General features: G+C 37.3%; 2 protein-coding genes across 11 annotated transcripts in view; one reads left to right on the forward strand and one right to left on the reverse strand.

Annotated features, from left to right (window-relative positions):
* Positions 1–24,110, reverse strand: part of Acaca (acetyl-CoA carboxylase alpha) — a 288,856-nt gene that overhangs the window by 263,246 nt on the left and 1,500 nt on the right. The gene's annotated exons all lie outside the window — the stretch shown is intronic.
* Positions 1,133–13,727, forward strand: C3H17orf78 (chromosome 3 C17orf78 homolog). 6 transcript variants are annotated; one of them, XR_013436179.1, is made up of 7 exons: positions 1,133–1,320; positions 2,453–2,539; positions 3,024–3,269; positions 8,639–8,791; positions 10,208–10,332; positions 11,044–12,346; positions 13,612–13,727. XR_013436179.1 is itself a non-coding variant. In XM_078042395.1 (6 exons), exons 1-6 carry the CDS (start codon positions 1,245–1,247, stop codon positions 11,305–11,307), a joined length of 951 nt encoding a protein of 316 aa, XP_077898521.1. In that variant the 5' UTR covers positions 1,133–1,244; the 3' UTR covers positions 11,308–13,727. The 6 variants fall into 6 exon arrangements, 5 of the variants coding, with proteins under 5 accessions (XP_077898521.1, XP_077898522.1, XP_077898525.1 ...); XM_078042395.1 differs by having other exon boundaries at positions 11,044–13,727; XM_078042396.1 differs by having other exon boundaries at positions 8,639–8,758; positions 11,044–13,727.

Below are 24,110 nucleotides of genomic sequence, written 5' to 3' on the forward strand. Positions count from 1 at the left end.
CCACCACTTCCTCTTCTTCCACTTTCAGTTAAAATGTCCTTCAGTAACATTTCTTCCCTTTAGTTTTCCCCACCAAGACTTCTATGATGCTCATTTTAGCCAGATTTCAAGCTGTATTAAAGTGTCATGAGACAGGGTGGTATTTAAATGAAATTTGATTGAAATCTCATAAGGCCCCTCCTGGAAAGTCTTTTGCATCCAAGCTCCCTTTATAACTGTACCAATAAGTTTCAGCCTCCAGAGCCTCTCATATCCGGTTAAACCCATGTTGGCTCCATTGGAGGACATTTACAGTGGGTAGAAAGGCTGCAGAGGCTCTGGACTTCGGCAAGTATCTCAGTAATTTCTCCTTTATGATCTACTTAGCTACACCATCTTTAATGTATTACATTACATTAATGTATTACATTAAGTGTATACTCTTTGTTAAAAGAAGCAATTTTGGAAAAAATTTTCAACATCACTTACTTGTCTAAGGAAAACTTTTCCAAACTGCAAACCTATCGTATTTAGCTCTTCTTCACCTTTTAACCCATTAATCATAGGAATGTTAACCTATACCTACTTCACTATTTAGGAGTGTGACAATATGCAAAACTTGATAACTACATCTATGCTCTTGAGTTTATGTGTATAACTGTGAATGAATTTTAGAGATATTTTTGTTTGGACTCTCCATTTATAGAAGAGAAAATTTAAATCCTAAGAATTTAATTAATTTTCCTAATGTGATATAGTTAATAACAGAGCCCTAGAACCCAGTTATGTTGATTCCTATTCCAGTTCTCTCTCCAGTGTAAGTCACTGAGTCATTCTGTCCTACTTTCTTGTTCTCTCTAGAAATTGCATTCCTTAATAGAAATCTCCACATCCTTTTATGTTGGTGTATCTTTGTGCCTGTATCAGTGGGCATGTATTGAATGTGTACATGTCTATCTGCAAGTGTCAGTGAACATATCACTGGATGTTTATACTCTTTATACTAGGGAAACCTCTAGGTAATTACAGTTCTCTGTGTCAGCACCCAGCAGTAAAGTCAGGGGAAGACCTTCCAAGTCAATCATTAATAAACAGACTTGACTCTTTCTCCAATCAGCTCTATCCCTGGGTCTTCAGGAAATAAGACAAAATAATTAGGGTGGAACCAGACTCTCACAGGGTGAAACCTGGTTTCAGGGCAAGTGAAAGCAACTACAGCAAGACTATAAGGGGCAATGACAGATTAACAGTGGACTATCTTTGTCATGAGTGCTCAAGCTAACATGGATACCATCTTAGTCTTCAGCCTAATCATTGTATCCTGTGATTCCAACAAGAAAGGTAAGTACTTGCATAGGATAATATCATGGAAAAGAGAGGCCTAAGAAACATTTTGAGTCTTTTCCACCAGAAGGGAAATAGCCAATACCCAGCAAGTGATACTTTCCAGAAGTTATACCATATGTCCTCTTGCCTCTAAGCAGGATTGCAACTTACTCAACTTATTCATGATGTGAATGTAATGCATTCTTCTGTATGGCTCGTGTAATTAACATTAAAAGTCCTTTCACTGTTATCTTTCTTTATGAAAGCATGCTGTCACAGTTTCCATGTTGTCCCTACCTAAGACACCCAAATTCATAACTCCTTATAAGACGTTGCCTTCATTAAAAAAAATGTAGTTATAGATGGACAGCATGCCTTTATTTTATTTATTTATTTTTATGCAGTGCTGAGGATTGAACCAGTGCCTCACACATGCAAGGCAAGTGCTCTACCACTGAGCTATAGCCCCAGCTCATGTTGCCTTCATTTTTAAGGTGGCATGTCCACATATTTAGACAGGGTGCTGTGGGTAGGGAGAGCTGAGGGAAAAGGTACTGTGAGGGTGGAATGAAACTATATGCTGTTCTTTGGTTACTTTATTTAAAATATGGCTTTTCAGCATTTCCTAAACATTTCATCTCTAAAATTAGCTATTTAGAGTTAAGGAAAATAGTGGAAGGTGCAGTAGTTACCAAATATAACAAATTATGAAAATTCCTATACCCTGTAAATCACATGTGTGCCAAAATGCACAGATAACTATGATCTATGAGTCTGTGAAAATCCATAGAGATAAAATGTCCAAGGCAATACTTAATCCAAACGTGCTCTTTAATACAGTTGGCAGAAGAAGAGGGAATAGTAACCTATTCCTTTAAGGAATAGGTTAGTTACTCTTTCATTAACTTGGTAACTTTATTTCACTTTTCTTTGTCCTAACAGCAGTAGATTGGTATTCAGTTTTCTTTATAATAGGCTAATTCTTACTTGTATGCATTTGTGTGTTTTAAAGTCTTTTTTATAGGAAGTATTTAGTCTCCCTGGCTGCAAGTTTTATGAGTAGGAACTTTATTCTTTTGTTTCCCTCTCCTATGCCCAGAATTCCAACAAGTAAGTACCGATAAATTCTGACCTTTTTTCCCCCTAGACCTCAGAGAAAGCAGCTGCCAAGTGGAACAGTTCCCTGGGCTCTTCCCAAAGGATGTGAAAAGCATGAGGGAATTCCTAATGCAAGGTAGGAAACAAGGCCCTATCTAGAAAAACACTTTTCCATACCAAGAAATTTTTGTCTTTAAAATGTGCCTTGTCTCCTTCCTTCGTAGTCCAGATCTCAAATATACTATTTTAAAGATATGTATCCCCTCCCCCTGGAGACTTTCTGAAAACTAATCTTTAAATTAACTTAGTACTTAAGACATGCCTATATAAATCAAAGATGGGGACGAAGAAAGATGAGACAGCACCTGTTCATTGCATTAAAGAAAACAATCTATGAACATTTCTCTGTGCTGAATTTACAGCAGTCACCTATCTTTATGAAACCTATAGCAGGATGGAAGAAAAGCAGGACTTGCATTATTTAGTGTCATAAATACATACTGAGAAAGAGGTGAAAGTGCAGCAATGGAGTTTAACAGGGGTCACGAATGGAACTGAGTTAGCTGGGCACTGTTCATATTTTTAAAAAGCTTCATTGTTCTCTCTGGCTCTTCCTTTAGAAACTCACACAGAAGCCAAAAGGGCCACATTTATCCAAAATCAGACTATGGCTACCCTGCAGTGCCTTGGCTCTGGGAGCAAAGTGAAAGTCAACCTTCTATACTTGGAGGGGAGGCCAGAAGTCAAACCTGTTCTGAAGAACCTAAGAGTCATTGCTGCTCCCCATAGAAACAGCTCTGCTTCCCCAAGCTGTCACCTAATCCCCACATCCAAGTTCCAGACTGGATCCATTCTAACAGGCAAAGGTGAGATTGGAAGAGATGGATGTATGCACTTTTAATTGACATAGCAGCTGGTGTTTAGTAGCAGCTAAAGAAAGCCACAAGGAAACAGATTATCCTCCTCTTAGGTGAATCTTTATTTTCTCTGAGAACCAATTTTCTAATCCCAAAGATCCCTTCTAGCCCTGGTATCCTATGTTTTTTTTCAAATGATCTTCATTTCTTATAAGTCTTCTTTGACAATATTTTTAATTTTTAATTTATTTTGGATACACACAGTAAAATATTCACACAGCACACTGCAGTGAAAAGTAAGTCTCCCTTCTATTCCTTTCTCTTATTCCTCCAGTTCTCTATCCCTGAGGAAACCACTTACTCAACCTATTCTATTTCCTCCCAGAGATGCTCTAAGCATGTATGGGTGTACATAAATGTACATAATGTACATAACAATAATGTACATAAATGGTTGCACACAATTCATACTGTTCTGTGCCTTGTTTTTTCAACTTAACAATACATCTTATAGTTTGTTCCATGTTATTATATCTGCTTTTTTTTTTTTTTTTTGTGCTGGACATTGTACTATTGTTCCCAGGGCCAAGCTAGGTAAATGCTGAGCACAAGGCTATCACCGAGCTACACTCCCAGTCCTGCCTCATTCTTTGTGTGTGTGTGTGTGTGTGTGTGTGTGTGTGTGTGGTCCTGGTGATTGAACCCAGGGGTACTCTATACCACTGAGCTACATTCCCAGGTCTTTTTTATTTTGAGCAGGGTCTTGCTAAGTTGCTGAGACTTTCCTAGACTTGGGATAGTTCTGCCTCAGCCTCCAGAGTTGTGAGATTACAGGAGTATGCCACCACACCTGGCTCCTGCCTCGTCGTTCTTTTTAGCAGTTGTACAGTATTGTGTCGCTGTACCATGACTTATTCTACCAGTCCTCTATTAATGAATATGTTGGTTTTTCCAGTCTTTTGCCATTACAAACAATGCTGTAGGCCATGACAGTGTACACTCTTCTTTTGTATTTGCCAATTAGCAAGAAGATAAATTCCAAGAAGCAGGATTGCTACATCAAAGGTTTCATAGAAAAGAAAATAAAAAAAATATAAGATTTTGCTAAGTTCTTCTCACCACTTCTCAGACATGGTCCTATTTTGCATTCCCACCTACACTGTGTGAGAATACTTGTTTCCCCTCATTTACTCAGCAGGGTTTTTGTTGTTGTTGTGTTGTGGCTTTATTTTTGTTGTTGTTATTGTTTTGTTTTGTTTTGTTTTTGGTACTGAGGTTTGAACCTAGGTGTACCCACTGAGCCACATCCACAGCCTTTTTTAAAAATATATATATATATATTTTATTTAGAGACAGGGTCTCGCTGAGTTGTGTAGGGCTTTGTCAAGTTGCTGAGGCTGGCTTTGAACTCACAATCCTCCTGCCTCAGCCTCTCAAGCAGGTGGGATTATAGATGTGTGCCAAACCACGTCCAGCCTGGGCAGTGGTTCGTGACCTCAGTCTTCAGTTTCTCTGCTTTTGCTCTCCTTTCTTTTTTCTACCCATTCTTTTTGTCAAGTAGTTTCTCACCAAGAGATATTCTCACCAAGACAGTTCCCCCCTTTATATACAGGCCATCCCTTAGAGGCTGCTGCTATTCTGCTGGAAAAATAAAACTTGACATTTTTAGAGAAACTGAAGGGTTCACAAGTAAAATAATAGAGAAACAAGTTTAAAAACTAGAGATTGGGATGTAAGTGGATAGACTCACAGGATATGACCTAGCTATGGTAAATTATATATCCTCACATGATTTGAATGTTACATTCACTTTTATTATACTTTCTAAAATTCTACCAGTGTTGACTGTATGAAGAAAAAAATAAACTCTTAAAAACTCAAAACCCTTTAGCAGGATTTTAGACTTTCTGTTATTCAACATCAATTCAATCAGATTGTGTTCCTCTTAACATATGACACCCTGCTTGATTCCATAGTAGTAATGATGGAGAATTAGTGGGCCTATGTCATTTTGGAGTCTACAGGGCATGGGTAGAATAAACATAATATTATGCATTGTAGAGCTCTGGGAAATTAAAGACATTAGTTCTTAGAAATTCTAGACAAGGAAATCTGGGAGGTTAAGGAAAAGGAGAGATGCCAAAGATCAACCTGACCTAATTATAAAATTTGCCCTGAGCAAGCCTCCCAACCTTCCTTCATGAGGGTGATTGGTTTGGGGATTCATAATTTAAAGTATACCCTATATTATTTGAGTCATGTGAAGAGACTTAATGGAGGAGTAGTCTGAGAACCTAATCATCATTCACCATATATTTCTATAAAACTATAATGATAAATCCCAAACAATGTAAAACAAGAGTTTTAGAAAGTATAAACAACTTTTGAATCATAACCTCTTTTATAAATTTGAAACTGCTTCTTCTGAATTTACACCAATTTGATTACCAGTATGTGACATATCTCAAATAGGATAGAAATAAAAATTAGGTAAGTACAAATTTACAAGGGTCATAAAAGAGATGCACTCTGAATGACTGCACTATGATGAGATAAGTCTACATAGGGGGATGTCCAAGATAGTTCATGAAAATATCCTCAGATAAAACAAGAATTTGAAGCCATAAGGATGGGAATATTCTGCAATGTTATCAGAAGACATGGGTGGACAAAGAATGAAAAAACAGAAAGAAGGAAACAGTTGCTGTTTATAGAATTTAGTCAAAGGAAAGACTCTCTGTTACAAATATTCTGAAAGTTCCTTCTTGTGGAGAAAAATTATTCTCTAGGTCTTTATCACTGATGACAGAGTCTATATTTCCTAGTTCCTTATTGTTCAGATTCTACATTAATTAAGAGGAGAAACTTTCCAGTCAGGTGTGGTGGTACATGACTGTAATCCCAGCTACTTGGGAGGGAAAGGCAGGAGGATCACAAGTTCTAGACCAACATGGGCAACTCAAAGAAATCTTGTCTCAAAATAAAATGAAAAGGGCTGGGATCCAGGGATGGTGGCACATGCCTGTAATCCCAGCAACTTGGGAGGCTGAGGCAAGAGGATGGAAAGTTTGAGACCAGCCCCAGCAATTAAGTGAGACCCTGTCTCCAAATGAAAAGTAAAAAAAAAAAAAAGAAAAAGAAAAAGAAAAAAATTCTGGAGATGTGGTTAAGCACCCCTAGGTTCGATCCCCAGTATAGGGGATGGGAAGGGGAACTAATATTGCAATTCCATCACCACTGGGAATAAAGTGTTTTTATTTACAAACTCCCTGCTCCACTTTGGTGCTATAACCTAACAGATGAGACCTGAAAGAGATGAGCTGCCAATGGACTTTCATTTAGAAGGTAGGCTGAAAATACACTGACAGATGAAGCCTATTTAGTAGAATTTGAAGCAGTGGTTCCCAGGAGAAAGGAACATCTGCCACAATAAAAACCATTATCCCTGTGGTTAGAAGGCAGAATTCTTCCACTTAAAGAGACAATCTCTAGGTTTTCCTTCTTCTTTCAATCATAATATCACTCAATTTGCAAAGTGTTTTTATACCCACTTTCTCATTTTTATTTGTTTCTGATCTTTATAACATCCTTGAGAAACAAGTATATGAAGTATTATTTGTATCATTTTCAGATTAAGAATACCAAAACTCAGACAATTTATGTACCTTGTCCAAAGTGAGATAAATTACTTATTTTCATCTGGGATTTGAACCCAGGGCCTTGTGCATGCGAGGCAAGCACTCTACCAACTGAGCTATATCCCCAGCCATCATCTCTCTTATAAACATATATGTTATCACTTCATAATTTCTTTCATTTTTTCCTTTGAACCTCTTGATTTTTAAGTCTATCTCTACCTCTCTGCCCACACTGTCTTCCTAATTCAACTGAAATCAGGAACTATTACTTGCCTGATCTATGGCCACCAGCCTCTGAAGAACTATCATTTTCACATGAACTTAATTAGGACATGTGAGAGTAATTTAGAAAAGTCACATCGAATTTACAGACTTTAATAAGCAATTATATAAGACCATCAAAATGGACAAGAATCACTATCTGATTTGGATTAGGTCAATTCTGAAGGAACATGAAACTATTAGTTCCAGATTACAGCCAGAATCCTTATGCTCCTCATCACTTCCACTCCTAGACTGGATCACCCCTCATTTGAATTTCTTTGACAGCCTCCTAGCAGGTTATCCAGCTTCTACCCTTGTCCCCCACAGACCATTTCCAACACAGCAGTCTAGTGATCAAAACAAACTTCTATCATTCTTCTGCCCCAAATCTTACAATAGATCTTATTTCAATCAAATAAAAACCAAGATCCTTAAACCAGCTTATGAGTCTGTAAGTGATATTAACCCTTTTCTTGTGGAGCAACTGTCCCCCTTGCTGAATCCACGCCATCTCACTGGTCTTCTTGCTCTGCCTCTAAAACTGTAACATGCCAGGCACATTCTGCCTTGGGGCCTTTTCTCTCATTTCTCATATGCTTGGTTACTACTTCCCCAGGCATCTGTTCAGTGGATCCCCTAAACTCCTTCAAATTTTGGCTCAATTCTCAATTTCTTAAAGAAACAGTCTAGAATGCAGGTTGCCCACCTATTGCCCATTTGCATCCCTCGAACTTTGTTTTACGTGTTTTTTTGTTGTTGTTGTTGTTTTTTTTGGTAGCACTTATCGCCTCTTAACATACTATAATGTGTGTTATATTCATTGTTATCTGCTTCCCCCATCCCACCCCACAACCCTCCCTCCTCTTTGCTTGCTCTCTTGCTAGAATGCATCCAACAATATATAGAAAATACTGAAGCAGTGCCTGGCACATAATAGATATTCATTTTTGGACATCTGCTGAATAAATGATTGAGAAGTATGTGAACCTGGGTGGACTTTCCATCTTCCGGTTCCTTTTGCTTTCCCAATTCCCTCTCACAGTAGTAAACCAAGGATGCACTAAACAGATTTGCAGCAGCCATTCAGGAAATTATAATATTGCACATCTTTGAACTTTGGAGCCACTTTTATTAAAGAAGGAAACTTCCAATACTGTTACACCCTCCATATTTATTATTATTACACCTTTAAGAATGATAGGCAAATAAGATATGGCTTACTCTTTTACTCTGATCCTGTGTTAGTCAAAGGCCCCATAAGGACTTAATCCATATCTCTTCTTATCCAAATTCATAATCCTCATTTATTCTTGGCATTATTTTATACTCACACCCTAAACCTATGGACAGACAGGTCAATAGGGCCACAGTTAGAAGTTTATCAGATGATTAGAACGAGGGTTTTGTCAGGTAATATCAAGGGTAGATAAAATTTTCTCTGAAAGTTGTCCTTTCATTGTTTCTTTTTGTTTATAGCTTTTTTGCCAGGGATCTCCCAATGTAAGTTCTATCCCATGATGAGGACGTCATCAGAGACTTTTCCCATCACTACCACCTCCACAACTTCTGGGAATAAAGAAGAAGAGAAAACTACAAGTACTGGTGATTTTTCTAGCCCTTTGACACAAGGTACAGAATAAGCAGAAATATAAAACAAGAACGAAGGAAATACTTTTAGCCCCAACATCAGTATGGGTTCGTAAGATTTTCCTGGAGTTTGAGAAGTTAGACTTTACATTTAAAAATCATTCAATTTTTTAATAATTATCTTCTCTATAAAGAAGGTCCCAGAGGGCTGGGGATGTGGCTCAAGCGGTAGCGCGCTCGTCTGGCATGCGTGCGGCCCGGGTTCGATCCTCAGCACCACATATCAACAAAGATGTTGTGTCCGCTGAGAACTAAAAAATAAATATTAAAAATTCTCTCCCTCTCTCTCTCCTCTCTCACTCTCTTTAAAAAAAAAAAAAAAAAGAAGGTCCCAGAAATGTTTGTAGTTTGACGCCATCAATGAACCTTTACCTCCACACAAATGAGCTCATCGTGTAGCTATCATTGGGGATAGAGTAAGTTCTATTCATGTGGTGGATAATTCTAATCACTGCATGCATAGGTGGGTAATATTTAAATACTAAGTAATTATTTCAGTGGTGATACCAACCAACTGCATGTTTTCATCCTCATTGTTTTTAGAAACAACTTTCCCAGCCATGTGTGTTGGTGCACATCTGTAATCCCAACTGATTCGGAAGACTGAGGCAGGAGGATCATAATTTTGAGGCCAGCCTCAGCAATTTAGGGAGACCCTATCTCAAAATAAAAAAAATAAAAGGGGATGTGGATGTACTTCAATGATAGAGTGCCCCTGGGTTCAACCCTCATCACCACACACACATACATATACACACTTGAAATAAAGAAAGAAAGAAGGGAGGAAGGGAGGGAGGAAGAAAATAAATAGAAAAAAAAAAGAAAGTCCTCTCTAAATTGTCTAGCACTCAAGTTTTGTAAGATTTGAATTCTGTAAATCTGAATTACATCCTAGATTCTACCAAAGGAAAAGTAAATATGAGATTAGAAATAATAAAATGCACATGAGCCATTTACCCCAGATTTGTTTTTTATCCAGAAGCAATGCCAATTCACCTTTGTTCCTCCTATAACCCACAAAAAACAAGAGAAGCACAGAAAAAAGGTGATTTTCTAATGTGTCAGAGAAAGTGGGTAGGGACTCTGAGAAGACTTGAGATGGAAAGGTAAAGCTTAGAACTCCTTGTGCATTCAAGCCTTCTCTTCCTCTAAGAATGCAAGAATCAGCCCTACATGATATGGAATCCCAAATACAGAGAAATGATTCGTTGGGTGTATGTTGCAAAAGAGGTTAGAGAAGAGACTATCGTGCCCATCCCACTCCTGATTCTGAGTCTAAAATGGAAATATAGCCTCTGCTTCTAAGTCAGGCTGGGTCTTTCTTAGTCTGGGAGCCAGGAGAACTTCAAGTCAAAGGGTCAATCTACTCCCTTACTCAAATTCTCTCTCTCCATTTAGTCACAGATGAGGACCTAGCAAAAAGGCAGAAATGGAGTATTGTGGTCAAATTTCTGATTGCTGTCACCCTGTTGGTCACTGGAGTTGCCATTATGATATTTGTCATTTTTGAAGTCCCATGCCCTGTAAGTTTGCTGGTATACTGGGTCCTGGGACTTGATCTTTAAAGACCTCCTTCTGTTCCAAAGGCAGCTTGGTTTAGTGAGGAAAGCAGACATTGGGGTTTTGATAAATCTGTCACTCACATTCAATAGCCAAGTGGTTTGGTTAAAGTTGATTGACTTCTCCTACTATAGTTGCCTCATCTGCAAAATGGGACTCATTTTCCTTGCATGCAGTTATTCATGTTATTAGAGCTCCTGTGTGAGAGGCACTTGACACATAGGAGGCATACACTCCATGTGAGTTCCTTTGACTACTGCAAGACTTCTCTAGGAAGGGTAGTTCTAACACAATGGTGGTATATACCTGTAACCCCAGCAACTCAGGGGGCTGAGGCAGGAAAATTGTAAATTAGAGGCTAGCCTCAGCAATTTAACGAGAACCTGTCTTAAAATAAAAAATAAGAAGAACTGGGAGCTCAGTGGTAGAGCACTAGTACTACAAAAAAGAAAAAAAGAGAGAAAAAAAAGATGATTTCCTTTAAATGTTCTGGCATAAGGTTTGGAAGATAATTAAATGTTTATCAGCCATCTAACCAAAGTTGATACCAGAGGTGCTGGGGATATAGCTCAGTTAGTTGAGTGCTTGCCTTGCATGCACAAGGCCCTGGGTTCAATCCCTAGCAGCACAAAAAGAGAAAAAGAAAGTTGATACCAGTCATTTTTCTCCTTCAGAGTCGATGCCTAGGAGCCAGAAGACTGTGCCAATGCCAGCAGCTGTGGAGAAGGCAAAAGAAGGGAGACCAGCACCCTGGGGCAGCTGAATCCCAGGCAGATTCTCAGCCTGAGAAGGGAGGTGTTCACTGTGTAGTTTATGTCATTTGTTTAGAGAAAACAGGATTAACATATAAGTGCAGGGAGGTTGGGAACTGCTTTAGTTATAAAGCAAATGTGGGTAATTTTTCTATATGTCAGATATCTGTACTGCTATTTTCCTAACATCAGTCCACTCATAATCCAATGAGATACTTACTGAAAATTCATACTTCTGGGGACAGATGAACTGAAATGTTGTCCAGGATGGTCTCAAAATCCTGGATTTGACAGGCATGGTGGTGCATGCCTGTAATCCCAGCAGCTTGGGAGGCTGAGGCAGAAGGATAGTGAATTCAAAGCCAGCCTCAGCAAAAGCAAGGCGCTAAGCAACTCAGTGAGACCCTGTCTCTAAATAAAACACAACAAATAGGGCTGGGGATGTGGCTCTGTAGTTGAATGTCTCTGAGTTCAATCTCCAGTACCAAAAATTAAAAATAAAATAAAATCCTAGATTAAAGCCATCCTCCTGCCTCAACTTCCTGAGTAGCTAGGACCATAGAGCTATGCCAACATACCTAGCTTATTTTTAAGACTTTTTTTAAAAGGTCCCTAAGTATAGGTGGATTTACTGTGAAATAAATGAAGCTTATGCTTCAGGACCCATGGACCCTGTTCAAAGCCATGCATCTGATTATGTACTTTTAAAATTTGTATTTCTTCTTTAAGAAGGCTCCCCCAAATTTTAAAATCTTTAGAATTCACAGATGTATTCATCCTGTCCTTAGGTAACTCTTCTTTTTTTCCTTATGGTATTGGGGATTGAACCCAGGGTCCACGTATGCTAGATAAGAGCTCTATCAGTGAGCTATATCCCCAGCCCCAGGTGATTCTTATGTAAAGCAAAATTTAGGTACCACTCTTGAACACAGTTTGAAGACTTGACATTGCAACTTTCTTCTTTTTCTTGTCTCTGGGTTTCCTGACACAATTATAAATTAATAGTGCCCTTTGGTTGAAACAGACACCATACCACTGGCTCAGCATGGAAACTTTTAAATATATTTCCCACCAGGAGTAGACTTGGCCTTTCAATATGAGATATTGCTGGACACCTTCTTCAAGACAAATAATGTTCCCTAAGGCAAACAGGCTTTAAACATTATTTTATTCACTTATTTTTATGTGGTGCTGAGGATTGAACCCAGAGTCTCACATGTGCGAGGTGAGTACTCTACCACTGAGCCACAACCCAGCCCCCTAGGCTTTAAAAATTAAACAAGCCTTTAAAAATTAAACTTTTGTAGAATTACAGCATTGATAATAGTCTCAAAGATTATCTAGTTCAGGATGGTACACATACTGCTACTCTTCCATTCTACATCAAGTGCATGTCAATAATCAAGCACAGCACTCTTTCCACTCAGACCTGGCATTACAATTTTCCTTATCACAGTGCTACAGGTACCCACTGCCAATTTCTTGGTGAACTCTGGCCTAGGTTAATATTTTCTCCTAATATTAGGTGATAATCCTATACAAATAGCATGATTTTATAATATGGTATAGCTTAGTTCTTTACTCCACATTATCATTTCTACTGAATATCGGCAGAAATAGGCTTGAAGGGGACAACAACATCCAGCTCAGAATTAGAGGTAATCATGTAGCAGCTACTTGGATTGAACTTCTATGAATGTAATAGGCTACTGAATGAAAAGGGGATGAAAACAGTAATAAGGTAGCAATTTTATACACATAATTTCATTTTTTTCTCACAAAAATTCTGGGAGGTAGCCAGGATAGGTAGCTGCGTTGTACTGATACTTAATTAGAAGGTTAGAGAGGATATGTGACTTTCTCAAGGTCACAAACACTGGTAGAAACAGAACTAGAATCCATGTTTTTTAATTGCTACACTAATATTTATTAAATTCTTCATCTAGTCCATAAAATTTTATTGAAAACCTGAGTGTCTGCTTCCCTGTTTTAAAGATGTTTACAATCTAACTGGAAAGAAAAATATTTGATTAAAAAATCATAATTATGTTCATAACAGCATAATAGGCACTTAGAAAACTTGATGGCGCCTGGGGTCAGCTATGGTGAGTGTGGAATGAGATTATTAAAAATATTTGGCCAGACCCAAAAATCTCTGTTCAAATCTCTGCCTCTTTTCAAAACAAAATGAGATTGTTTGGGCCTGATTCAGGAATGAAGCAGAATCCCTGAAGCATCTTGGATCCAACCTAGTTGCATACTTAGGGCCTTTTCCATTCAAGGCAAACAGATCAAGCAAAGGGTGAATGGCACTTTGCTAGTGGGCTATAATTTTCATTCATATGTGTACCTTCTTCATACTTTCTATGTAATTATTGGGTAACGAAGAGGCAAACTGAAGTGTACTTGGAATTATATGGGGTTTTGTACTTAGCAATCCCTTTGTTGACATATCTTTCATTATCCTTTATATTTCCCTTCAATCTTTAGGTTGGACAAGACATTCCTAACTCATCAAATGCGAAGAAAACTACAGGAATTACTATTATCCACCAGACATACTTTTGAAAAATTCTGTTCTAAATTAATACACTGTTTCTTCTCCACTGTTTCCTCCCTATTATTAGTCAATATGGGCAGATTCTTGCCAGTGTTACATTTATATCTTCATGGGGTGGTGGGGCATTATCATCAGTACTGCCAGGTCAGGGAAGGAAGAGCCTGGACTGAGCAGTTACCCTCAGGACACTGCTACTGACGTTGCCACAAACCTCTGTGATTCACTTTGGATGTCCATGAAAATGGTTATCTTTCCATTCCATCAAATGAAAACAAAGGCCTTCCCTCTAAGTACTATGAATGGATCTTATTGCTCTCTTTGACAAAAGACTTAAACACAGCCTCCAAGAAACTGGGCAAGGCAGCTGGTAGTGTGGCACACATCCCAACTCCTCTGTTATCCTCACAGCTGACTTCCTGCTCACTGGCTGTCATTGAGCTTACAAACTAATGTCCTGCTCTTTCAGAATAATGTCCACAGGTTTTATGATTTACCCTCTGCCACTGCATATGGCTATCAACACACTGGTGAAGGGAACTTGACCCTACTCATTCCAAAAGCCCTCCTCATAAGTCATTCCCAAGGGGCTTAGAGACTGCAGACTCAAGTGAAGTCTCCTCACAATCCAGAATTCCTAAAGTGAGTCTGATATATATTTTAATTTAGTAGTGTGCTACATACAGTTTGGATAAGGATTCCAGAGCAGAATGATTATGACGACGATAGAGGTGCAGCTGTGAGTGGAGTCTGACCTGCCTAAGCAAGAGTTTGGTGAGAAAGTGGAAACAGCTGAACTTAAAGAAGTGTTTAAGTGGAAAAGGGAATGGTGGATGTTAGCCTGCTTCTTTTCATAAGATTCTGAAACTATTTCATTTTGGTGATATGTGCCTGCTTCTATGTAATTCTGTTTTCTTAGTTCTCTGTTGGAAGCCATACATACATTGTATTCTTCTTTCTTTCACTTCAAATACTGTCCAAAAAATGATTCTCAAAACTGTACTATAATAGCAGAGGAACAAGCTGAACCTGGAAGAGACAGAAGAGACAAAAGCATGGGTGATGTCATGTTTTGGTGAAGCACTAAAGAATCTCTGAAGATCCACAGAGCACACTTGGAACATATGGCAGACAGAAAGGACAGAACACTGGTGTGGTCTCCGGATAAATACATTACACCCTGCCACCGAATCACAACATCACCTTAAGTTTATCCTGCCATCTCCTATTATTTAGTTTGACCATAAAATAGGAGGAAAGTGGGGCTGGGGATGTGGCTCAAGCAGTAGCGCACTTGCCTGGCATGCGTGCGGCCCAGGTTGGATCCTCAGCACCACATACAAACAAAGATGTTGTGTCTGCCGGAAAAAAAACTAAAAAAAAAAAAATATTAAAAAAACAATAGGAGGAAAGTGCCTGCTTTTCCTGGGACCAATTGGGAGGATTATTAAAAACATGTTCTTAGAAGCTCTTGGTCTAGAATTAATGCCTGCATTCATCCCCACATGTCCCTGCCTTTTCTACCACAACTGAATGTCTCTTAATCTGGAAACATGAAATTTCCCAGAAGATGAAACCTGTGGCAAAGTCCATGCCTATCAACTCTTCTGCAAGAGTATAATTTGGACATTTGTATTGATTTTCTTTATAAAAATTCACTGAGTCAAAATTATGTATTTTGCACTGGGAACATCTGTTTCCCATGGCAAAGCAAGATCTCCCTGTGGATTTTCTAACTCCCTAGTCACTTAACAACTTTGAATCCTATATTCCCTCACTAGTGGAGATTCTTGAAAAGTAAGAGATCAAAGAGATGGCAGTTCAGAAGGGAGAACTCCTATGGGGACTCTGGGATGTGGACTTTAGTCTCAGATTGCTTCAGAGCCAGGCACAATTCTCTGTGTCACCATTACAGATGCAACTTGATAAAACATTTCTATGTAAGTGCAAATTACTCCTTTGCAAAGTGTATGGTTCTTATTGCAAATTCTTTCTTACAAGGTTATCATACTTTGTTTTTCTAATTATTAAAGTACATTCTCATTTTTAAAAATTTTGAAAATAATGGAAAGTATAAAGAATAAAGGATTAAAAGTTATACCTAATCTCTCCTTCTAGAGATAACCACTGTTGACAGTGATATATCTCTTTACAGAAAGTTTATAAATACATATAGATATGATAAAAAGATACATATATATATTACACAATATCATACTTTTCTTACTACTTTTAACCTGATCCCCCTTTCCGGTTAATGTATTATTACATATTTCCAATTGGTATATTTATTGTGTTTATATTCAAGTTTTCAAAGTTCCTAGAAGTCCTTCCAACTTTTCAAAGTGTCTATGTCACCCCAATACTTTTTTAAAAATATTTATTTTTTAGTTGTAGTTGGACACAATATCTTTATTTTATTTATTTACTTTTATGTGGTGCTGAGGATTGAACCCAGGGCCTTGCATGTGTGAGGTGAACACTCTACTGCTGAGTCACAACCCCAGCGCCCCCCAATACTTTTTTGATAGGTCCAAAGATTAAGGTATATATTTGCTTCGGCAAAGAAGGCACATTCACAAAACCTCTAATTTAAACTTTGAAGTTAGTGCTGAATGACATTAATGGCCACGATAGTATGGTTGTTTTAAAAGCATTCCTTGATTTAAAAAATACGTAAAATATTCAACAATTTTATATATTTTGCCATTCTTCATTCTTTAGATATAACTGTGATCTCAAAAATCAGAGTGACCTAGGATTCTGGAAAGTGCTGAGTAGGCACTTAGTGTCCTTCCTTTTTCTGTTTCCTTAGGTTAGTGCAAGCAAGGATAGGCTCAGAGGTGCCATCAGCTCTAATCATTCTCCACCCTTAACTACCCCTTCTTATTTAGACCCCCTTTAAATACTGTCCATCATATTCTGACCTAGACCATTTCCCTTTGTGTCATTTTCCAAGGAAGAGTTGCTTTATGTAATTGTGACTAGGAGACAAAGAGAGTCCTATGGTCCTCCTTTCCCCTCCCACTCTCCAAAGGGATTTCATTTCCTGAATATACACAATGGCCCTCATGTTGCTCTGAGTTGCTATTCATTTTTTATGCATACTTTCCACGAAGCTGTAGTGTCTATATTAATTTGTCTATATTACTTTCTGTGAACAAAGTATCATGTTAATAGTAGACACTTAAATTATGATGATGTCACAACATCAAATGGTAGCTAAGGATAGCATAATGATTTTCTATAAGAGAATGAAGTAATTTCTATTTTCAGATAAAAGCTGCCATGGGTTGCTAGGAAGATGGAAATCAACACGGACCCATACAGCAATTATTGACCCACACTGTAACACTTGAATGTGTCTCTCTAGATTTACATTCTTGTCTCTTAGGCTTTATATCTCTTCTTTCTCTTCTCCCTTATTATTCCAACACTTTTTTCCCCTATCTTTTTCTTTCCCTTACTCAATGACTTGACTTACCAATCATCCAATCTATGGAAATTGATCCATTTTACACTGAAACTTCAGGTCCAAAGATTTTTCTTTTCTTTTTTTCTTTTTGGTACTGGGGATTGATAGTAAGCCACATCCTCAGCTTTTTTTAAATTTTATGTTTTTTAATTTTGAGAAAGGGCCGTGCTACTTAGGGCCTTGCTAAATTGCTGAGCCTCCTGAGTTGCTGGGATTACAGGCATGCACCATTGCTGGAATTATATTGTGACTAACCCCAAAAGTCTTTTCTTCTACCTAGCCCTCCTTCCTTTGGTACAGTTTAGCAATACGTGCAACTTGGGAAGTTAGGAACTTTCCCTGGACTCATGAATTTGCGCCACCCAGTGGTTTAATCTGATAACTGCATTCTCTGAAAAATCAGTAGTGGGAATTAATAAATGCAGCATAAATAAATCATGACAAATATAAAGCCTGAATTACTGCATCATGGGAAAATTCATAATAAGAAAATTTCATTATATTTTTAAATCCCATTTACTAAAACTTAGGATGTAAATGCTATGTTTAGAGGCTTGATGTTATGGTCTCCACTGAACAAGATGATAAATAAACAGTTCAGGCTATAGAGTAAAGCCCTTACTGCCTCTAGAAGAACCAAACATTCTGTGGAAGAGACACATAATTTGAAGACTCATAAATTGCATATATGATAGTATCAGATAATAGTTTATTTTTCTACAATGAATATTCTTGGATGTATTTATATCTAGAACATATGCCAAGGAGTTAATGGGTTGTAGGATATATGTGTGTGTGTGCACATGTGTGTGCGTGTATGTGTATACACACACACACACACACACACACACACACACACATATTCACCTTCACTAGATTGCAATTGGCTTTCCAAAGTGGTTGTACCAAATACAGAACCACTAGCAATAAAGAAATTGCCCATATTCCACATTCTCCCTAATTTAAAAATCTCAGACTTAATTTTTTCTCCCAATCTGATGGCTTTGAAGTCCTGTCATTGTTCTTACATTAATTTTCTTCCTTGATGGTGAATTTGAGTACCTTTGCATATATTTATTTGATGTTAGACTTTTTTCTTGCTTATAACCACTCCCTATTTTTCTACTGAGATATCATTATTATCCACCCTGTCAACCAAGATGAATTGAAAATTATCCTTAATCCTAATATATTACTTTTCTCCCCATAATAAATTTTTTCTCCTTTTTTTCTTTTTCTTTCCAGTACTGTGGAATGAACCCAGAGTACTTTACCACTAAGCTACATCTCCAGGCTTTTTTTTTTTTTTTTTTTGAGACAGGGTTTCACTAAATTTCTGAGGCTAGCCTCAGACTTGCAATCCTTCCTGCCTAAGCCTCCTGAGTTGCTGGGACCACAACCGTGCCCATCATGTCCAGCTAATTATTTCTTCAAACACTTTAAATGCATTTCTTCTTCCCACCTCATTCCAACAGTGTTAGTTTTGAGACTTCATTTATCTCTTATCTGGAATTCTATAGCCCCTGCCATTTCATTTTTCCATATCTTACTTAGTCCACATCACCACTGACCACTGACAGAGGTAGTTCTTCTTTTTTTTTTTTTTTTTTGGTACGGTGAATTGACCTCTGAGTCACATCCCCAGATCTTTATTTTTCATATTTTATTTAGGGACAGGGTCTCGCTAAGTTGCTTAGGGCCTCACTAAGTTGCTGAAGCTAGCTTTGAACTTGCAGTCTTCTTGCCTCAGTCTCCAGAACTGCTGGGATTACAGGTGTGCTCCCCTTCTGTCAGAGGTAGTTCTAAAACCCATGTTAGTGATATCACGCTCCAATTCAATGTTTCACTGGCTCCCTATGCAAAGCCCTCTTTGCTCTGATCTCTACCTGTGCTATTTCATGTATAGTAACTTTTCTTGCTCTTTTTTTTTCTGTTCTTCAACCACAAAGATCAAACTAGCCATGCCATTTTATGCTTTTGGGTCTTTGATTAATTTGTTATTTCTGCTTGGAATTTCCTTCCCACTATTCTCCAAGACTTAATTTCTTAATTCCCAGAGGCTTACTATTTAGTTCCCTCTAAAATTAACTAATCCCTTCTTGAAGCCCTCAGTGTCTCTATAACATCTCTATTAGATCATGTATTATCTTATATTGTAATTACTTATCCTCATCTATTTCTGCCACTGGAGTGAGCATCAGTAAAATGAGAGTAACACTACTCCTTTAAAGGAAGTTTTAAGGACTAAAATGGGGGAATATATACAAAGGACCTGAATGTTAGCTATTTCTAGCACCAAATTGGGAAGGGAAACCTGCTGTGTCATTTTGAAGAGTATTTGAATAAGTTCATGATTAAATAGTAAAGGGTTTCTGAAAAAAAATATTGTCCTTGGCATGATTATAGATTCTAGAAAATTAATAAAATGAATACACAAGTACTAAAAATGTGTTTGGTTGTGCAAAAATAACCAATTATAGTCATTTATGTAGACAGCTTAACATTTAAGGCCTAATTATCATGAAGCACCATAACAATTACACATATCATTAAATATGCATCAGATTAACCTTGTTGTAAATTTTGATTATAATAGTATTCTGTACTCCAAGAGCAGTCTTATAGTTAATTGCTCATAATCCATAAGTCTGTTCACTATTTACATTAATTAAATGGAGCACTGCTCCTGAGTTTTTCTCCTCTGGAGGCAAAGCTGTCTTATCCATTCTAGATTGCAACTACACATTTGTCCTGTGACCTGTGAGATAATGTACATTTTGTTTTCTGTAGTGAGAAAGAAGCTAAAGAAGAAAACAGCTAAAGAAATTCTGTTTAGGGGCTGGGGATATAGCTCTCAGTCAGTAGAGTGTTTGCCTCACATGCACAAGGCCCTGGGCTCAATTCCTAGCACCACAAAAAAAAAAAAAAAAAAAAAAAGGGGTTTCCGGTAGGAGTTCCTGATTCAAGAAATGAAAAGCTGCTAATGCTGAGCACTATTCAACCTATCCTAGAACAATCTCTATACAAGCCCCACAAGTGTGGAACACTTCAAGAATTAAAATTAAAATGATGATCTGTTTTAAATATTTAAAAAATTGCATTTTATTTATTTCTTATTTTTTGCAGTGCTAGGAATCAAACCAAGGACCTTGTATATAAAAGGAACAACTGAGCTGCATCCCCAGCCTCCATCTTTTTAAGTACTTTTATTACTTTAATAGTTTGCCACAATGAACTAGGAACTATACATACATAATCGCATCTTTACAAACTCTTAGGTATTATTTTCATTTTACATATGATGAGAAAAAAGAAAGATAATAACTTGCCTAAATTATTGAGAGTGGTAAGGAGTGAAGACAGGGTTCAAATCTAGGAAAGCCTCAAAGCCCATGCTTTTGCAATTATATTAATCTAGGCCAGTTTCTTTACAAATATTTCAAACATTTATTGGGCACTTATGAGTTGCAAAAGATTATAGACTGTCACCAGATGATGCAAAATACTTTGGGAGCCTGTCACAAGGTGGAGGCCCTATACAGCAGGCTGAAAAGTATGCAGCTAAGCTGCTGAGCAGGCATGTTTAAATTTTCTAATAAAAAAGATCCATTCAGAGCTAAAACACTTTTAGTTCAACTAGATTTTTAGATTCTACCCAAAGTCTGGGAACCCATGAGACTGATCTCCTGTGCTTTTATGTGAATGAGAAAGATGTCAGTGAACTAAAGAAGAAGCAGAAGAGATAGGTAACAAAGGCCTGGATTTATAAAAGCTGTGTTTAATGGCCACGAAATTATGAAAATCCTAATATCTGCTGTTTAGTTTCAAAAGTGAGAAGAAGTTAACTAGATATATTTGGGCAGATCTTTATTTTATTTTATTTTTTGCTTTTTACATTTTGCATTCTTTAAAAATATTTTTTTACTTATGAACTTATGGTATGTTTATTAAAAATTTATTTTTAAACTGACAAAAATCATATACACTCACGCACACATAATATACAACACAATATTTTGATTATATGTATACATTGTGGCATAGTTAAACCAACATGTTAACACATCCATTACCTCACCACTTCATTTTTGGTGGTTGTGAGAACATTTAAAATCTACTCAGTAATTTTCAATAAAATTATTTGTTATTATTTGATGCATAACAGAACCTCTGAATTCATTTCTCTTGTCTAAATAAAAATTTGATCCTTTGGGGTTGCAATTGTAGCTCAGTGATACAGCATTTGCCTAGCATGTGTGAGGCACTGGGTTTAATCCTTAGCACCACATATAAAGAAGGTATAGTGTCCATCTTCATTAAAAAAAAAAATTGATCCCTTTGGCCAATATCTCCTCAATCTCTGCTCCCTCAGCCCTTGGTAACCACCTTTCTACTCTGCGTCTATGAGTTTGACTTTTTTAGATTTCACATACCACTGAGATCATACAGTATTTGTCTTTCTGTGCCTGACCTGTTTCACTTAGCATAATGTCCTCTAGAGTAAGCTATGTTGTTAGAAATTATAGGATTTCCTTTTTAAGGCTAAATAGTATTTGTGTCTGTGGGGGGGGGGGACATTTTCTTTCTTTTCATTTGCTGACACTTAGGATGTTTCCATGTCTTGGTTATTCTGAATAATGCCTCAATGAACTTTAGAGTGCAGATATCTCAAAATACTGATTTTATTTCCTTTGGATATACACTCAGAAGTGGGATTGTTGGATCATATAGTAGTTCTATTTTTAATTTTTAAAGAACCTCCAGGCCAGTGAGGTGGCACATGCCTATAATCCCAGCAGCTTGGGAGGCTGAGGCAGGAGGATTTCAAGTTCAAAGCCAGCCTCAGCAACAACAAGGCACTAAGCAACTCAGTGACAGAGGGCTAGGATGTAGCTCAGTGGTTAAGTGCCCTGAGTTCAATCCCTAGTACCAAAAAAAAAAAAAAAAAAAAAAAAAACGAAACTCCATACTAATTTCCATAATGGCTGAACAAATTTATATGCCAACCAACAGTACACAAGAGATTCTTTTATCTCCAGATACTCACCAATGCTACTTCTTTATTTTTTTAACCGATAATCACTCTAACAGGTATGAGGTGATATTTCATTGTAATTTGTGTTTCCCTGATAATTAGTAATGACATTTTTTAATATTTTTTCACATGGTGCTGGGGGTCCTCCTGAACGCTGGAATTACAGGTGTGTGCCACCACACCCGGCTGATTTGGATATTCTTTTTTTTTTTTCATGTATTTTTTTTTAAAGAGAGAGAGAGAATTTTTAAAATATTTATTTTTTATTTTATTTTTATTTTTTTCCACCGGATACAACATTTTTATTTGTATGTGGTGCTCGCATGCCAGGTGAGCGTGCTACCACTTGAGCCACATCCCCAGCCCCTGATTTGGATATTCTTAAAGTAAATTTTTGGCTTGAAAAGGGCAAAAGATGTTTTTTCAGGTTTCCTTATAAAGATGTTTAGCTGGGGAACAGAAACTTAGTCATCTTGACTATGACAGATTAAATAGGGTTCACTGGAAGCATGAAAGAGATCTACTTAACTCAGACTTTGGGAGGTGGGTCAGAAGAGGTGTTCCAAAGGAAGTGATAGTCAAGTTGAGGTAGGCAAAAGAAGTTTGGAGATAAGAGTGCAAAGGAGAAAGGGAGCAAGTTAAGTCTAGCTGGAGAATGAAGTATAAGATAGAGTAGTGATGAGAAAGAAAAATGAAGAAGGTAGATCCTAAGGGACCTTTTATAAAGAACAACACAAAAATTTATTGTGCAAACTGAGGCACTTTTAAGAGTGAGTCAAGGAAATATTAATAATTATATAGATACAGATGAGGTGTAAACAAGGAAATACCTAAGCAAATCAGGTATTATGATCACGTGCAGGTGTTTGGACCTCCAGAGAAAGTTAGAGTGCATAACTTCTCTTCTATGCATCTTGCCTAAGTGATTTCATCTATACCTTTGCGTTTATCTATTCATTTCACAAATATTTGTTGAAGATTCATTTCTGGGTGCTGAGATTACTAAGAAAAGACACTGTCCCCAGGCTCTGCTTAGGGAAGACACAAAGAAACTATTCTATATTTATGTAGGTTTAGCCCTTACCTCTCCACTGACCTACAGTCTCATTTGTCATTTCCAGTTTGAAGGCAAAACACAGATCCAAAAATAGAACTTTAATTCATTTCTCCTCCAAATCTCTTTCTTCAGTTGGCCTTTCCCATTCCCCTCACCTGGTCTAGTAAGTGATGCCACTATCACTCCATTGCTTAAGGCAAAAATTCAAAAAAGCACTGCCTCAATATGTATTACTCTCCCTCTTAGTGTGCATTTTAATTTCTCCACATCTTTCTTAAGAACACTGACTAAACTGTGCTTAGAATTAATTCTAAGGAGGACTTAAAATCAACTGAAGAGGGAGGGTAATTTCCAAGCGTTTGAATTCTATGTTTTTAATGAACAGATTGGGATATTATGTGGGACTGTTTATTCCATAACAGTACAACATTGATGCCTTCAGTTAGTTAATAGTCATGACATGCAGATCTGGGCATATGCCCCAGTCAGACTAAAAAAAAAAAAAATCTGTTTATGTGATACACACACACAAACATGTTTAAGTAATTGACTCTAACTCTACTTTCATGAAAAATTGAGAGTAGATGTAAAGGTATAGGTAAACTATCAGTATTAACAAGTTATTTTTTAATTAGCTGCTGTGTAAAAGGACAATTGATGTTTTACAAGGCAATTTCTATGTTTCTACCATCCATTCTCTACAATACTGCCAGAGTGATCCTTTTAAAGTAAATCTGATTATTCCTTTGGTCTCACTCTTCATGGCAACACATTCAAATAAAATCCAAAGTCCAATCATGGCTTACCAGATGGTACATAATCTAGCTCCTTGGCTGTGTTTTTCATCTTATTTGTCTAATTTGCT

Source organism: Ictidomys tridecemlineatus, chromosome 3, assembly GCF_052094955.1.
Source record: "Ictidomys tridecemlineatus isolate mIctTri1 chromosome 3, mIctTri1.hap1, whole genome shotgun sequence".
In the NCBI taxonomy this organism is placed as follows: domain Eukaryota; kingdom Metazoa; phylum Chordata; class Mammalia; order Rodentia; family Sciuridae; genus Ictidomys; species Ictidomys tridecemlineatus.